The sequence below is a fragment of the Oncorhynchus nerka genome, linkage group LG18, assembly GCF_034236695.1.
Source record: "Oncorhynchus nerka isolate Pitt River linkage group LG18, Oner_Uvic_2.0, whole genome shotgun sequence".
Taxonomy (NCBI): Eukaryota; Metazoa; Chordata; class Actinopteri; order Salmoniformes; family Salmonidae; genus Oncorhynchus; species Oncorhynchus nerka.
In genome coordinates this window covers 21,172,890-21,189,987 of record NC_088413.1, presented here as the reverse complement: position 1 = coordinate 21,189,987, position 17,098 = coordinate 21,172,890, and the positions used below count along the sequence as shown (strand labels likewise).

The window sequence follows — 17,098 nt, the reverse complement described above, 5'->3', positions numbered from 1 at the left end:
CCTCTCTGACTTCTCTCTCTCCTCTCTCCTCTCTGTGTATCTCTCTCTCTCTCTGTCTCTTCTCCTCTCTCTCATCTGTCTCTCCTCTCTCCTCTCTCTCTCTGTCTTCTCTCTCTCTCTCTGTCTTCCTCTCTGTCCTCTCTGACTTCTCTCTCCTATCTGTCCTCTCTGTCCTCTCTGACCTCTCTCTCCTATCTGTCCTCTCTCTCCTCTGTGTGTATCTTCCCTCTCTGTCCTCTCTCTTCTCTGTGTGTATCTTCCCTCTCTCTCTTCTCTGTGTGTATCTTCCCTCTCTCTCTTCTCTGTGTGTATCTTCTCTCCCTCTCTGACCTCTCTCTCTCTCTGTGTGTATCTTCCCTCTCTCTCTCTCTCTGTCCTCTCTCCCTCTCTCTCCTCTGTTCCCTCTCTTCCTCTCTGTCCTCTCTCTCTTCTCTGACTTATCTTCTCTCTCTCTGTGTGTATCTTCCCTCTCTGACCTCTCTCCTCTCTGTGTGTATCTTCCCTCTCTCTCCTCTCTGACCTCTCTCTCCTCTCTGACCTCTCTCCTCTCTGTCCTCTCTCTCCTCTGACTTATCCTCTCTCTGTGTGTATCTTTCCTCTCTGACCTCTCTCTCCTCTCTCTGTGTATCTTCCCTCTCTCTCCTCTCTTCCCTCTCTCCTCTCTCTCTCTCTCTCTCTCCTCTCTTCCCTCTCTCTCTCTCTCTCTCTCTTCCCTCTCTCTCCTCTCTCTCCTCTCTGTGTGTATCTTCCCTCTCTGTCCTCTCTCTCCTCTCTGTGTGTATCTTCCCTCTCTGTCCTCTGTCCTCTCTCTCCTCTCTGACTTGTCTCTCCTCTCTGTCCTCTCTGCTCTGTGTGTATCTTTCCTCTCTCTCCTCTCTGTCCTCTCTTTCCTCTCTGACCTCTCTGTCCTCTCTGACCTCTCTCTCCTCTCTGTGTGCATCTTCCCTCTCTCTCCTCTCTGTCCTTTCTCTCCTCTCTGACTTCTCTCTCCTCTCTGTATCTTCCCTCTCTCTCTCTCTGTATCTTCCTCTCTCTCTCCTCTCTTCCCTCTCTCTCCTCTGTCCTTTCTCTCCTCTCTGACTTCTCTCTCCTCTCTGTATGTATCTTCCCTCTCTCTCCTCTGTCCTTTCTCTCCTCTCTGACTTCTCTCTCCTCTCTGTATGTATCTTCCCTCTCTCTCCTCTCTGTCCTTTCTCTCCTCTCTGACTTCTCTCTCCTCTCTGTATGTATCTTCCCTCTCTCTCCTCTGTCCTTTCTCTCCTCTCTCACATCTCTCTCCTCTCTGTGTGTATCTTCCCTCTCTGACATCTCTCTCTCCTCTCTGTGTCTCCTGCAGGCAGTTGTCCAGTGAGCAGGCCATGCTGCAGCAGACCCTGCAGAAGGAGTCCAAGGTCAACAAGCGTCTCTCCATGGAGAATGAGGAGCTGCTGTGGAAGCTGCACAACGGAGACCTGGCCAGCCCCCGCCGCCTCTCACCCTCCTCGCCCTTCCACTCGCCCGGCAACTCGGCTTCCTTCCCCACCGCCGCAGCCCCACTCTCGCCCAGCAGATAACCCAAACTGGATACCAAGGGGAGAGAGAGAGAGAGAGAGAGAAGAAAGAGAGTGTGTGTGGGGAGAGTGTTTGTGTGGATACCCCCTCCAACACACCCTAGAGACAACCCCCCTCTACAGTCCCTTACCTCCTAACCCCCAGATCACCAACCCCAGCCTCTCAAGGAGACAAAGCTATTCCAAATACGGATGGACTACTTCATATGATGACGCTGCAGTTTTGGCTTCTGCCCACAATGACTTGTACAGACGTTTTCTTTGCTCCCAGAAAGAGAAGACAATGTTGCACAGATGCACTTACTTAAAGCGTGGGACAATTCTGCCTTCGTTCTTTTCTGCCTGATTTCTCTCACTTTTTTCCCCTCAGCAGAGAGAAAGAACAGGCAACTTAAACCTCAGGGTTTGTACATAGCTTCTCAGCTCGTTTTGATTCTCCTTCTTTTATTTGTGCATTGTGTTCCCCGCTCCCCGAATAAAGTTTGTGCGAAAAACCTTGGATGCAGTTTTGAAAATGTTAAAATGGTATAGGCCAGAGACGGAAGTGGAAGTGAGACATCGCATTCCCTTTTTTTCTGGTTCATATACAGTCAATGAAAAAAAAATCTATGGTAAATGGCCCGAGTGGGGCATCTTAATTTATCCACCATCTTTGGTAGAGACTTTTAGGGTGACTTATTGAAGAGCAGAGCTTTATCCAACAAGCTTTTGACCCGTTGTATAAACAGTCTCTATCTGGTCGCGGATATTCAGTTAAAGTGAACTTTAATCCCAACCCTTCATCTCTCTACCGTAATAAAAGTGTGGAATGTATTTACCCTTCTGTGCTGTATCGCTCAGAATGTTCCCGATCCAAAACTCCACAACGTTGTGTTGAGCCAACGTTCTCTCAAACCTCCCCACGTCTCCAAGAATGCCTCAAACTGACCATCATTTTGTTTCATTTTAAAAGGTAAATAAACAAACGATAAAAAATTAAAAAATCTACGTCAATGTTATATTTATTATCCCTCTATAAATACATCATTAAATAGTGGATATGATTAGGGACATATAGGTATTTGTATAATGTGATACATTGGAAGAGATTGGTTATACACACACACACACACAAGTCTTTTACCTGTCAAAATGATTGACCGCTATGTCAAAGCAGAGTGTGTGTGTGTGTGCGCACGCTCAATCCTGTTGTTGTGCAGTAGTACCTAGAGAAAGGAATCCACCCTGGAGGGCACAGATCACCCATTTAACACCTACCTCAATGGCCTCAAATCTCCTCTACGACCACTCTACTGTGCTTTAACATGGAAGTAATACACTCTCTTTTCACTGGTGAGGTTTTGGTGCTCTGTCTCTCTGTAATGTACTACTGGTTATTTGCACACTATTCAGTCATGTCTAGTGTCTGTTATCTCTGGCTGCAGTATTAACAGGTAGAAACTAGTGAATGTTTTAAGGGTTGGCTTAAAACACAGGGGGGGCACAGTGTTCCAGGTTGTCTTTAGTGCAGTGGATCTGTGCAGTAGATTAGATCTCAATGTCTGGAAAACTGTTTGTCTGAGGAAGCCCATTTATATGATAGAGCAGTTTCTTTTGAGATTGGAACGTTGGATTGGAACGTGCCCAGCGAGAACGACCTGGAACGTGCCCAGCGAGAACGACCTGGAACGTGCCGAGTCTGGTTGCAAGTGAGAACTCTGGGGGGGAAATATAGGCAATATTTCTGTTAAAGTAAGAGTTGATCATAGTTAACATTTTATTAAAATTGAGTCACAATCGGAAATTATTTGAGTAGAAAGTACACAATTGTACACACATTGTACCATTATTTATAAAAGAAAAACATGTAAAAATCGGCCAACAGTCACATTCACGTTGTTATTTTTAACAGTGAAAGACCTGCTCCGGGACATTGGCGACTAAGAAAGTATGTTTTAAACCTCCTGCTTTGGGCTGGATGTGTAGATCACATGCATATGGGCTTGCAGCAGGTGGCCTAGCAAGTTAAAACGTTGGGCAAATAACCAAAAGGTTGCCAGTTGGAATGGACAACAGCTCCTCTGGCACCCAATGTGGCAGCCCCCCACACCTCTCTGATTCAAAGGGGTTGGGTTAAAAGCTTAAATACATTTTTGGTCTGCAATTGACGATGAAAATAAATGTAATCCTTTAATAATCTATGAGCAGAATTACTGTTTTACCTCAATTAGCATCAAGATTGTTGTGATTGAATGTTCTCTATGATGTAACACCTCCTTCAGCCGATCCTAATTGAGGCAAAACTCTTAACAGGATCGATGTCGTCTGGCGTTCTGGTCAGTTAGACATCAGATCCAGCCGGATGGACGTCGGAGGCCCGGATCATCATGACTACGGATTTGATTGAATACCACCAGCCGTGCCAGGTGTACCAGACCACCCCGTCATCCATCACCGCTTGGTACGGCCAGTTGTAGTAGTGACCGTTCAAGTTGCCAGACTCACACCTGGTGGAGAGACGCAGAATGACACCAACATCTGAGATTCATAGTAGAAGGTCGCGTTCCATTGCTTGGACATTGCCAGATCTTACAACTCCTGGATACATATTTTACCAGCTAACCATATATGTTATAGCAATCTATCAGTCAATAACACTGTCGATGGCACGCAACCATTGGTTGATTTGTTTTGGTTGTTTTCAGATTATGTTGTGCCCAATAGAAAAGAAGGGCAAATCATGTATTGTCATTTTAGAGTCACTTTTTAATGTAAATAAGAATATAATATTTCTCAACAATTCTTCATTAATGTGGATGCTACCATGATTACGATAATGATTACGATAATTGTGAATGAATCGTGAATAATGATTAGTGAGAAAGTTAGAGGCATAAATATCATAATGCAGAAGGTCAATACTCTGTAGTTCAGAGGTTACTAAATCTCCACAGTAATACAGAAGGCCAATACTCTGTTGTTCAGAGGTTACTGAATCTCCACAGTAATACAGAAGGCCAATACTCTGTTGAGAGGTTACTGAATCTCCACAGTAATACAGAAGGCCAATACTCTGTTGAGAGGTTACTGAATCTCCACAGTAATGCAGAAGGTCAATACTCTGTTGTTCAGAGGTTACTGAATCTCCACAGTAATGCAGAAGGTCAATACTCTGTTGTTCAGAGGTTACTAAATCTCCACAGTAATACAGAAGGCCAATACTCTGTTCAGAGGTTACTAAATCTCCACAGTAATGCAGAAGGTCAATACTCTGTTCAGAGGTTACTAAATCTCCACAGTAATGCAGAAGGTCATACTTGCTGAACCACCAGCCTGACATGTCATGGCGTATACACTTCTCATCGTCCTTGTTGGGATGGTCGTAGGTACTGAACTTGACTCCCAGTTGACTGGCCCCTAGACTGTTCCACTGCCCACTGGGATGGGAGTGGGCTTCGGAGAGGGCGTCCCCCGCATTGCCAGTGTACTCACCCAGATGAAGCTTATACTGGTTCTGGAGGGGGAAGAGGAGTATTTTAGGGAGTAACTTTTTAAGTATTTTATGGGGAAATAATTCAGTGATTTTGAATATTTAACTATGTAAAATCACTGAACTATCCCCTTTAACCTAACACCTGATCTCAAATTTCAACTAATTGTAGTCTTCAATTTAGACCTCAAACAAATGCCTACATTGATGTGCACACACTGCAGAAGTCCTGGGCCACAATTCCCCACACCAAGTGTAAAAGGCACCACAACTTTAGGTAATAGGCTGATGACCAGGAGTGATAGACCAAGGTATGTAAACATGCTTATACTGTAACACAGTCAATGTTCTCCTAAACAGAGCACTGCTGAGATGTCTCTTTTTGAAAACTGCTGAGAAGGTGAATGAAGAGGATTGCTGGTTTTCCCCAGGACCTTTTGCTCAAGGACATTCAAATCACATTGTATTTGTCCCATGCTTCGTAAACAACAGGTGTAGACTAACAGTGAAATACTTACTCACTGGTCCTTCCCAACAACACAGAGAGAAACAACAGGTGTAGACTAACAGTGAAATACTTACTCACAATTCCCAACAAGTGTAGAGAGAAACAACAGGTGTAGACCTAACAGTGAAATAATCAGGTCCTTCCCATGACCAGGAGTGATAGACAACAGGTGTAGAAACATGAAATACTACTCACCGGTCCTTCCCAACAATGCAGAGAGAAACAACAGGTGTAGACTAACAGTGAAATACTTACTCACACCGGTCCTTCCCAACAATGCAGAGAGAAACAACAGGTGTAGACTAACAGTGAAATACTTACTCACCGCTTCCCAACAACGCAGAGAGAAGGTGTAGACTCACTGGTCCTTCCCAACAATGCAGAGAGAAACAACAGGTGTAGACTAACAGTGAAATACTTACTCACCGGTCCTTCCCAACAATGCAGAGAGAAACAACAGGTGTAGACTAACAGTGAAATACTTACTCACCGGTCCTTCCCAACAATGCAGAGAGAAACAACAGGTGTAGACCTAACAGTGAAATACTTACTCACCGGTCCTTCCCAACAACACAGAGAGAAACAACAGGTGTAGACTAACAGTGAAATACTTACTCACCGGTCCTTCCCAACAATGCAGAGAGAAACAACAGGTGTAGACTAACAGTGAAATACTTACTCACCGGTCCTTCCCAACAACACAGAGAGAAACAACAGGTGTAGACTAACAGTGAAATACTTACTCACTGGTCCTTCCCAACAATGCAGAGAGAAACAACAGGTGTAGACTAACAGTGAAATACTTACTCACTGGTCCTTCCCAACAACACAGAGAGAAACAACAGGTGTAGACTAACAGTGAAATACTTACTCACGGGTCCTTCCCTAAAAAAGACGAAGGAGAGATACTACAAACGTTCTTGTTCTTTACGTTCTATCAAGATCTCAACTGCCTTTTGTACAGTTTGAACAAGAGTAGACAAAATAGTGACACCCAATGTTATGGCAAAACCGTGTCTGTTCCATGTGAGGAATGTCTGCTGTGAAGACCGTGGTGTTGTGTTCACGTGTACCTTTTCATCATCAACTTTCATGTTTTTGTACTTGGCGAAGCGCTGGTTTTCGTCAAAGTCCTCCATGTTGATCTTTAGGTTGTAGTCGCCTAGAAAACAGAGTCAAATACCGGTCATAAAGAGCCAAAATGGCCACCGATTGTCACCCAGGTGGGTGAGACAGTAGTGGTGGTGGATGAGTTGAGTTGCTGTGGCCTCGTACAATGTAAAGCACTCAGGGCCATGATCAGACTTGAGATAAGTGAACTTAACAAGGACTTAAGCCAATAAAAGATTGACTTATGTCAACATTTTTGGACTTGAGTCCATTTTAAGTCAACTTATCTCAAGTTGGAAATTGGGCTCTTTAAGCTCTCTCTAATATAAAAGCAATTCATTGTCATTATTAGGTACATTCCATGTGAATTTGGCCACATGCCTTTTAGATGTTTTTTCTAGCCAAGACTTGTTACCTGACTAGGAAAACTCTATGTCCTAGTTATAACCTGACTAAGGCCAGGAAAATCTCTGGGTCATATTACTATTACAGCCTGTTCCTAGGGGCCGGGAGTTTTTCCTGGTCAGATCAAGTGGTGGGGAAAAACTCTTGGCCCTAGTTGTAGGTTTTCCTCTTCACCTTGAGAGGTGAGGTAGTGTAGGGGGTCGTTCCCTAGCCAGAACTCTCCGTCTGACTTGCTGTCTCCAAAACCATGCTTATACTCCACCCACGCTCTGTAGAGGGAGGGAGACACACCCACATGCACGTGATGCTAAACCTGAAACCAACGAGATTGCACGCCAGCGGGAGCGGAAAATGTTTTAGTATCTCAGATTGTTTTGGCAATTCTCACAAAAATGTAATTGGGAGGAAGGATGTTTGAGTTATATCATTAAAAGTACCAAAGTGCCCACTCTGGAAATATGATGTACTTGTAGGGTATATTGTTCCAAACAATGTCTTTAACATTTGTTTTAAATCAAAAAATGTTGTTTTGAGATATTCATAATTATAGTGTTGAATAAATGAATGTGAATGTGTAAGTCAGAGTCTGGACATATTCCATCAGTTAGATCACATTATAAAGAGTATGATGACACCATGATGTTGTCTGTATCTGGTGCGGTTCACAGGTCATAAGGTCTTACAGGAGACGTGTAGGTCTTAAATGTAGCCACTTTAGGCCCTTTTATCACACGTTTTCTTTCCACCTACCTGTCGAAGGACTCTGTTCCGTCCTTTCTCCTCTGGATGACAGTCCAGCCTCCTCCATCACTCATGTCACAGAACACCATGAAGGAGGAGGGAGCCTGGTCCGGTCTGATCATATACAGGCCACTAACGGAGTTCCCATCCTTAAAGATCTCAGCACAGTCTAACACACAGAGGACATGGTTACAGTGCTTGCACACCAAATGGCACCCAATCCATTCCTTATACAGCGCATTATCTTTCAATATTTATGTCTGTTTTAAAAACTAAATTGAGTAGCTAATCAAACATGAATCACACAAAAAAACTAAATCCAGTTCAGTAAAAAGACATTCCATTCATTCTATGTTCTACCCATAGAATTCCACATTAACAGAAGGAGCTATGGGGTTCTACCCCTTGCCTGACCTTTGTACTGGCCCTCAGTCTGGAGGTGTGTCTGGGGGATCTGGGGCAGCTTCTGGGCCTGGCTGAAGTGAAGCCCCTGGATGTAGTGGTGCTGATCGTTGATCACCCTCACCAGGTACTCCATCTCAGCCTGCAGACGCCCCACCATCTCCCCACACTGCACTGGGGCCTAGTGGACAGGACGGACAGGGGGAGAGGGGGATCCTGTTCACTCTCTCAGGCTATACAACTCATTTAACAAAACTGTGTTTTTTAAGTCATCAGAATGATCCGTTCTATCACAGTTTTCAAGATAAAGGAACAAGTTTGTTAATTTTATGTTAGCCTACAAATGCTAATCTCAGTACATTAAACAATAACATAAATACAGAAACCTGTTATGATGTAATCTGATATGAACTATATTTGGATGCAGAGACAGACGATGCATGCACACACAAACAGACACACACACAAACATACATGCAGGTGGATGCAGAATACACCAAACTGGCACATAAAATGTCATCATCACAATGTATGTGGGTGTTAAGGAAGTAGAATTAGAATATGAACCAAAGCCAATCAAAATGTAAATAAATCTTACCGAGTGGCATTCCGTGAGGAACAAAAGCCCCAAAACTACTATGGTGGACGCTCCTGCCATGGCGTGTGAGCTATGTTCAACCATCAGTGTTACTGACGCTCTGTTCACCCTACCCTCTGACAACCCACCATGGAAGACACTGACTGCATCCCAAATGGCACCTGGTCAGTAGTAGTACACTATATAAGGAATAGGGTTCCATTTGGGACACACAACACTAGTGTCTAAACATCGGAGTCAGCACGAGTGTTCTGCTGTACTTTGAAAAATGACTAGTGACTTCCCACCATAGTCTGGCCATTGACCTTCTGATTAAACCTTGTTGTGTCTAGTGGTCTATTGCGTAGGAAGAGGGCTGCCTTTTGTAGTGTCTTCCCTCTATCTATCCTCCCTTCTCATAACCCAACTGGTGATACAATACCACCTTTTACTGGCGTCCTCTTAAACATGGCCCTTCAGACTCTTATTTGAGTTCAACGACTTGTAACTTTCCCTGCCTAAAGTCAACATTCCCCTTGTTTCATGTTTTAGCTCTAGTTTTGATTTACTTCTATTAATTCAATGGGCTTGATTCAGATCTTTTTTCATAATTAGGCCGTCATTGTAAATAAGAATTTGTTCTTAACAGATTTGCCTAGTTAAACAAAATACATGCATAAGGCTTTTCTTCCTCATATCAAAAAAATATATATTAATATTTGGTGGAATGTGTTTTTGATAAATGTATCTGTCCATTCAGTCTTATTCATTATGAACTAAAGGCTAAACTGATCTCAGATCAGCACTCTGAGACACTTTGTGGATACAGACCCAGGATGTCAAGCCAGTTCCACTGTTGTTTTTTTCCATTCTTCCCCTCCAAACAGGGGCTGATTTAGACCTGGGACACCAGGTGGGCGCAATTAATTATCAGGTAGAACAGAAAACCAGCAGGCTCTAGACCTTATAGGGTAAGATGTGAATACCACTGGTTCACATGATAGCTAAAGTGAGCTGTAGTAAGGTGTGTTCAGAGGTGTGGCCTGAATGGTCTGATCGCTCCAGAGGTGAGATGTGTTTACATGCTGATGTGATTCTGCCCAGAGATATTTGTCTGATGTGACCAGGCCTCCAAGTGTCTGAGGGAGAGCTGGCTGGCGTAGAGATGCCATGTATCCAACTCCAGCTACCTCCAATTGATGCTGGGTGACATACAGAAAGCCTATTGATGCCGGCATTATTGACCCTGACTAGTAGAGGTCACAGGGAAACCCAGTGTGGGTGCCACAGAGCTAACAGACTGTCATCTTCAGCTCCAACATGGGCTTATTAGTGGACTCTTCAATGTTTCCTTAGCTCTATCACAGGAAGAGAAGTGAAGCGAAGGAGGTGTTGGCTCAGTCATAAAGTTTTCGCCTTGTAAGCATTGGGTTGTCTACTTGTCCCAGCCATTGCTGATTACTGTTCTGAAACCACAGGATTTAACCAAACCTACTTATCGTGCCCTTCTATGTGTTTCAGTCCCACCCCCAGTGGAGTCCTCAGTGGTGAGGTAACCCTCTTCCAGAGCACTGGGTTCAAACCTACAGCCCTGTGCTAATGGGGTGAGATCCCACAGACTCCTTCACACTCATTACACTTCTCTTTGTAGTTTAGACATCGACATTCAGTGACTAAAGCAGAAAAGAAAGAGATGGGTTTTCGAACACATAACTCATGGATGAAAAGCATGACCTCGACCCCTAGATCAACCATCTCTTTCACATTTAATAGTTTTCTTTGTCATTTTGACAGTGACATTTGTGGAAATATCCACTAAAGCACAAGAAATGGGATTTGAACCCATGAATGGAAGGCAAGGACTCAGGCCTTGAGCCACCAAGTCTATCACGTTCATCAGCCTTCTCTTCGTAATGACCGAGGGACAGACAAACACAGAAAGATAGAGACAGACAAACACAGAAAGATAGAGACAGGCAAACACAGAAAGATAGAGACAGACAAACACAGAAAGATAGAGACAGACAAACACAGAAAGATAGAGACAGGCAAACACAGAAAGATAGAGACAGACACAAACACAGAAAGATAGAGACAGACAAACACAGAAAGATAGAGACAGACACAAACACAGAAAGATAGAGACAGACACAAACACAGAAAGATAGAGACAGACAAACACAGAAAGATAGAGACAGACAAACACAGAAAGATAGAGACAGACAACCATTGATTCTGTTGTTCATTGTGACTGGCGTTGTTTCTGTTTCCGTCTGTTCAGATGACAGGCTAGAGCGAACAACTTTCGTCACAGCTGAGAAGGTTAGTGTTGGTGTTGGTCACACCGTGCCGTGCCGTGCCACCTGGTGCTTTTGGCAGCTGTCTATATCCAGGAACCACTTCCTGCACTTGCAGCATTTGACCGGCTTCCCTTTACCATGGATGTTCATGTGACTCAAGGTCATGAACTTCCTCCCACACAACGTGGAGACGAACGGCTTCTCGCCGGCGTGAAACTTTAGGTAAATGTTGCTTCACACATATACGTACACATATCTTCTCCCCTGCCGCACGCTTCACACATATACGTCTTCTCCCCTGCCGCACGCTTCACACATATACGTCTTCTCCCCTGAGCGCACGCTTCACACATATACGTCTTCTCCCTGCCGCACGCTTCACACATATACGTCTTCTCCCTGCCGCACGCTTCACACATATACGTCTTCTCCCCTGAGCGCACGCTTCACACATATACGTCTTCTCCCCTGCCGCACGCTTCACACATATACGTCTTCTCCCCTGCCGCACGCTTCACACATATACGTCTTCTCCCCTGCCGCACGCTTCACACATATACGTCTTCTCCCCTGCCGCACGCTTCACACATATACGTCTTCTCCCTGCCGCACGCTTCACACATATACGTCTTCTCCCTGCCGCACGCTTCACACATATACGTCTTCTCCCCTGCCGCACGCTTCACACATATACGTCTTCTCCCCTGCCGCACGCTTCACACATATACGTCTTCTCCCCCTCCCCTGCACGCTTCACACATATACGTCTTCTCCCTGCCGCACGCTTCACACATATACGTCTTCTCCCCTGCCGCACGCTTCACACATATACGTCTTCTCCCCTGCCGCACGCTTCACACATATACGTCTTCTCCCCTGCCGCACGCTTCACACATATACGTCTTCTCCCCTGCCGCACGCTTCACACATATACGTCTTCTCCCCTGCTTCTCCCTGCACGCTTCACACATATACGTCTTCTCCCTGCCGCACGCTTCACACATATACGTCTTCTCCCCTGCCGCACGCTTCACACATATACGTCTTCTCCCCTGCCGCACGCTTCACACATATACGTCTTCTCCCCGCACGCTGCCCCCTGCACGCTTCACACATATACGTCTTCTCCCCTGCCGCACGCTTCACACATATACGTCTTCTCCCCTGCCGCACGCTTCACACATATACGTCTTCTCCCCTGCCGCACGCTTCACACATATACGTCTTCTCCCCTGCCGCACGCTTCACACATATACGTCTTCTCCCCTGCCGCACGCTTCACACATATACGTCTTCTCCCCTGCCGCACGCTTCACACATATACGTCTTCTCCCCTGCCGCACGCTTCACACATATACGTCTTCTCCCCTGCCGCACGCTTCACACATATACGTCTTCTCCCCTGCCGCACGCTTCACACATATACGTCTTCTCCCCTGCCGCACGCTTCACACATATACGTCTTCTCCCCTGCCGCACGCTTCACACATATACGTCTTCTCCCCTGCCGCACGCTTCACACATATACGTCTTCTCCCCCTGCCGCACGCTTCACACATATACGTCTTCTCCCTGCCGCACGCTTCACACATATACGTCTTCTCCCCTGCCGCACGCTTCACACATATCGTCTTCTCCCCTGCCGCACGCTTCACACATATACGTCTTCTCCCCTGCCGCACGCTTCACACATATACGTCTTCTCCCCTGCCGCACGCTTCACACATATACGTCTTCTCCCCTGCCGCACGCTTCACACATATACGTCTTCTCCCCTGCCGCACGCTTCACACATATACGACTTCTCCCTGCCGCACGCTTCACACATATACGTCTTCTCCCCTGCCGCACGCTTCACACATATACGTCTTCTCCCCTGCCGCACGCTTCACACATATACGTCTTCTCCCCTGCCGCACGCTTCACACATATACGTCTTCTCCCCTGCCGCACGCTTCACACATATACGTCTTCTCCCCTGCCGCACGCTTCACACATATACGTCTTCTCCCCTGCCGCCGCTTCACACATATACGTCTTCTCCCCTGCTGCACGCTTCACACATATACGTCTTCTCCCCTGCCGCACGCTTCACACATATACGTCTTCTCCCCTGCCGCACGCTTCACACATATACGTCTTCTCCCCTGCCGCACGCTTCACACATATACGTCTTCTCCATTGCCGCACGCTTCACACATATACGTCTTCTCCATTGCCGCACGCTTCACACATATACGTCTTCTCCATTGCCGCACGCTTCACACATATACGTCTTCTCCCCTGCCGCACGTTTCACACATATACGTCTTCTCCCCTGAGCGCACTCTTTCATGTGCCTCTAGCACTGGGTGTTGGCTTAAAGTCTTGCCTCATTGTTTGCAGTGTAGCGATTCCTTGCCTGTCTTGGGGGAATCTGTATTGGAGCTATGCTGCCGGCGGTGCTGCTCTCGCTGGGGTGTCTGAGAACTGCGTCGACTGTCTTCTGGTGTCTGTGGCGTAGGAACACGAGGAGTCTTCGGCGTCTGGGGCAGAGAGGCCGAATTCAAACAATCGGGTTCAGACTTAGGAAGACACTTTCACTGTGTTCAGCTCCTGACTGCTGTTTTTTCTGGATCATTCCCTCAGTGTCTGCCTCTGACTTGAGAGCAGTGTTGGTCCCACGGCTCATTGTGTCCATTTCATGAATACCGTCCCAACATGCAGCATGCTCTTGTTTGACTGCTGGCAATTTGGCGCTTGCCTCCTGTAGAAATAAACAACAGTTTTTAATTCAGGAATATTATTCTGATATTTTCAAGTGGAATATTATGGATAGTCATATAAAGTGATGTAGTGGGCTCACCAGCACAGTGCATTCTAAAAGTGTTGTGCTCATCCTCAGTCAAATTGCAAGTTTGCATGCAGAGGATTCCCTCTCCTGGAGAAAGTGGGACATTGCCATTCTCTGTCAGAATGATGACAAATGAGTGAGTGAATCTATGTCACAAACTACAACTTCCAACCACCTGACCAATGATCAGATGTGGTTGTTTGGTTAATAAATATATCGTTAGATTAAGTTAGCATGCAAGTGGTAGCCAACTCAACATTCTGTTACTCAGATCTACTATGCTGGGACACTGGAGTTCATGGTTCTAGCTCATTCAAAATCTGGACCTCGAATCCTGTGCTGACCTAGAAATCTGCTGCTGATTTTCATTCTTTCCATCTTATCAAGGACAAATTTTGACTTTTGGGGGTGCATTCAATGGGTCTGGCAAGTTCATTGGTAGCAAGCCAGATAGGGTACACGCACAGTAGACGACTAAACTCAACTCCAAGACGTACGATGGAGTTGAGCAGCGACTATTGTGGGCGGACTGGAGCTCTGACATCAAATAAAATATATTTTTTAATCAAAAACTACGAATTTCAGCACCCAAAGAATAGCTGGCATTGCAACGTGGTCTCGGAGCATTTCGTATTATTCTGTACGTAAATCCGAGACACTACCTTTAGTATGATATGTTATGGTATGTACTTTTGGATGTCCGTAATCCATTTATTATCGTATGTTACGAATTACAATTCGTATTATATGTTATGAATTGCTAGTGCTGAGCGATTAACAACATTTCGGGGGGGGTTCGGTTATTAAACAACTAATTGACCAACGTCAGTTAAATTACTTGAATTACACTCTAGAGAGAAATCAATTCAGGAACTATGTGGGACGCTGGGCTGAAGGGAGTTGTAGATTTTACTAAGCATATATTCAACCTAGTTTAGTGCAAAAACGTGGTAATTAACTACAATGACCATAATACATTTTCCGGCTCAGACAGATAAAGATCTCTGCAAGGATACACCCAAGACAATACAGTATGAAATCCCCCCGATCACACTTCTAGGTCTCGTCATGGAGACGTTTGCTAGCTAAGCTCATGCGCAGAAACACATCATCGGGTCTAACGGTCGTCTCGTACCGAACTGCGCATGTGCAGGCCGTGAACTCAAAGGCACTCCTTTGATATAAAGTTGTTTATGACAAATTTAAATGTGTCAGTTTGAAACTTTCACAGGGTTGGAGTAATAACATGTTCAACTACTTAAGATGTTGGCTCAAATCTAGGTTGTGCCTTTAGATTTCAAGAAAATTAACAACTAAGGAAGAATTTTTCACTTCTCTCAATGACTTATCAAACACCAAACATCAGCCTGGTCTGTTTCGCAATTCCCAGAAGTCTCACAATGTTGCGCCTCTGGGTTTATAAACTCTGGAATTTCCATTAACAAGCTAAAATCATTGTAATCTCATTATTTCATAATGCATTTATTGTTGAAAAAAATATGCTAAACCGAAATCGAACTGTGACAAACAAATGTATAACTGATACGACCTCAAAAAGCATGAATTACTCAGCACAACAAAATGCAATTTGTACATTATGTTACAAATTGCAATTTGTACAATATGTTACGAATGTGCAAAAACGTATGATATGTTATGAATTCCAATTTGTTGTGGCTAACGTTAGCTAGCTCTAGGGATTAAGGTTAGGCATTAGGTTATAAAGGTTAGGTGAAGGGTTAGCTAACATGCTAAGGAGTTGCAATGTAGCTAAACAGTAATAAGTAGTTGCTAAAGTTGCCTGTGACGAGATTCGAACATGGGACCTTTTGGAAAGAGGATACCTAGCCAGTTGCACAACTGAATGCATTCAACCAAAATGGGTCTTCAGCATTTAACCCAACTCCTCTGAATCAGAAAGGTGCGGGGAGCTGCTTTAATTGACTTTTCTGTCATCTGTGCCCGGGGAGCAGTTGTTGTGGGGGGAGCTAACTGCTTTGCTCAAGGGCAGAACTTGAATTTTCCCACCTTGCCGGCTCAGGGATTCGAACAAGCAACCTTCGTTGTTTTTGCCTTAAGTAATCCATTTTATGTAACCATACCAAATGTAACATATACTAATTTCAGTATCCCGGATTTGAGTTTACTTTGTTACGTCTAGTCAATGAGACCAGTCTGCGCATTTTAGCACCCAAGCACGCATTTACTTTGTGTGCTGAAATCTTTATTTTTATCCAGTTGGTAGTTAGTCTTGTCCCATCGTTGCAACTCCCGTACGGACTAGGAAATCGTTGTTTTTTAATTTTTTAAAACATGTATTTTATGTGACGTCGGAATTTATATTCGCCACTCAACTCCATCATGAATCTCGGAATTTAGTGTAGTCGGCTAACCGAATGTTAGTTTTGTCACTCTGCCCGTGTGGCAAGTAGTCCTTCCATTCTCGTTTCGAATACTTTCAATTAATGTTTAATTCTTCTTTCATAGCATTGTATTTCTTGAGCCATGTTTTGCTTTATTTCCAAATATGAATTGGAGGAGCCATCCTCAAAGAGTTTGCAGATTTCTGCTGCGGCGGTTTCGCTCAACATCTCCATGATCGACGCTACCTGTGTTGCAAGATGCAGTCTGAATCCGATACAACCAGAACGTGATTCCATCTGAACATCAAAATAATGTTACCAAACAATCAGTTTATGAATGAAACCTGTCCTGTTTGGCTGAAAACTCGTACAAAGTAGACTGTTGATTGTTTACATCAGAGGTTCTTACACTTTTTCAGCCTGAGACCCAAATTAGAAATGATGTTTTCCTGGGACCCAAGTTTAGGAACATATGCAACTATATGTAAATATTGGTACATTTCATTGCCCTTATGCCTAAAACAAATGCAATATAGACAAAAACAAATAACAATGAAATTAAATTACCATATAAATAGCTATTCATGTCTATTTTCACCCATTAAAAACTCTTACATATCTGTCTAGGTTGGAACTGTTGCTGTTAAAATTAAATAAATCATTGTAATTCTGAACTGGAACAAACTGATTGATCACATCACACAGATACATAACAGAACAGACAAGCAGGATTTTTGTGCAACCCTAAGTAACAGTACAGATAAAATGTTCAGGCCTACTGTACATCTTACTGTAGAAATGATTGCCGAAAGACAGTCTAGGTTGGAGCTGTTGCTGTTA

The 17,098-nt window shown here is 44.5% G+C and overlaps 2 protein-coding genes across 4 annotated transcripts in view; one reads left to right on the top strand and one right to left on the bottom strand.

The window, feature by feature from the left end:
- The window catches only part of LOC115120570 (microtubule-associated tumor suppressor candidate 2 homolog), a 105,209-nt gene extending 103,160 nt beyond the window's left edge, over positions 1–2,049 (top strand). For all 3 annotated transcript variants that reach the window (XM_065003733.1, XM_065003735.1, XM_065003734.1), the window contains exon 15: positions 1,337–2,049. In XM_065003733.1, the coding sequence (XP_064859805.1) occupies positions 1,337–1,553 (217 nt within the window). In that variant the 3' untranslated portion in view covers positions 1,554–2,049. The remainder of the gene's footprint in view (positions 1–1,336) is intronic.
- A 1,181-nt stretch (positions 2,050–3,230) lies between these two features.
- Positions 3,231–9,039, bottom strand: LOC115116571 (fibrinogen-like protein 1). Its single transcript, XM_065003736.1, has 7 exons — positions 8,784–9,039; positions 8,198–8,366; positions 7,793–7,952; positions 7,217–7,311; positions 6,601–6,689; positions 4,847–5,043; positions 3,231–4,036 (listed from the first exon to the last, which is right to left on the bottom strand). The coding sequence occupies exons 1-7, from the start codon at positions 8,865–8,867 to the stop codon at positions 3,871–3,873; spliced, it is 960 nt and encodes a 319-aa protein (XP_064859808.1). The 5' UTR covers positions 8,868–9,039; the 3' UTR covers positions 3,231–3,870.
- Between the last annotated feature and the right edge of the window lie 8,059 nt (positions 9,040–17,098).

Coding starts and splice junctions, on each gene's coding strand:
- LOC115116571 (XM_065003736.1), bottom strand. CDS start 8,867: ATGGTTGAACATAGCTCACACGCCATGGCAGGAGCGTCCACCATAGTA. Junction 7,312..7,792: donor GGAACAGAGTCCTTCGACAG/GTAGGTGGAAAG, acceptor CTCCCTCTACAG/AGCGTGGGTGGAGTATAAGC. Junction 5,044..6,600: donor TGAAAGTTGATGATGAAAAG/GTACACGTGAAC, acceptor TTCCCCCTCCAG/AACCAGTATAAGCTTCATCT.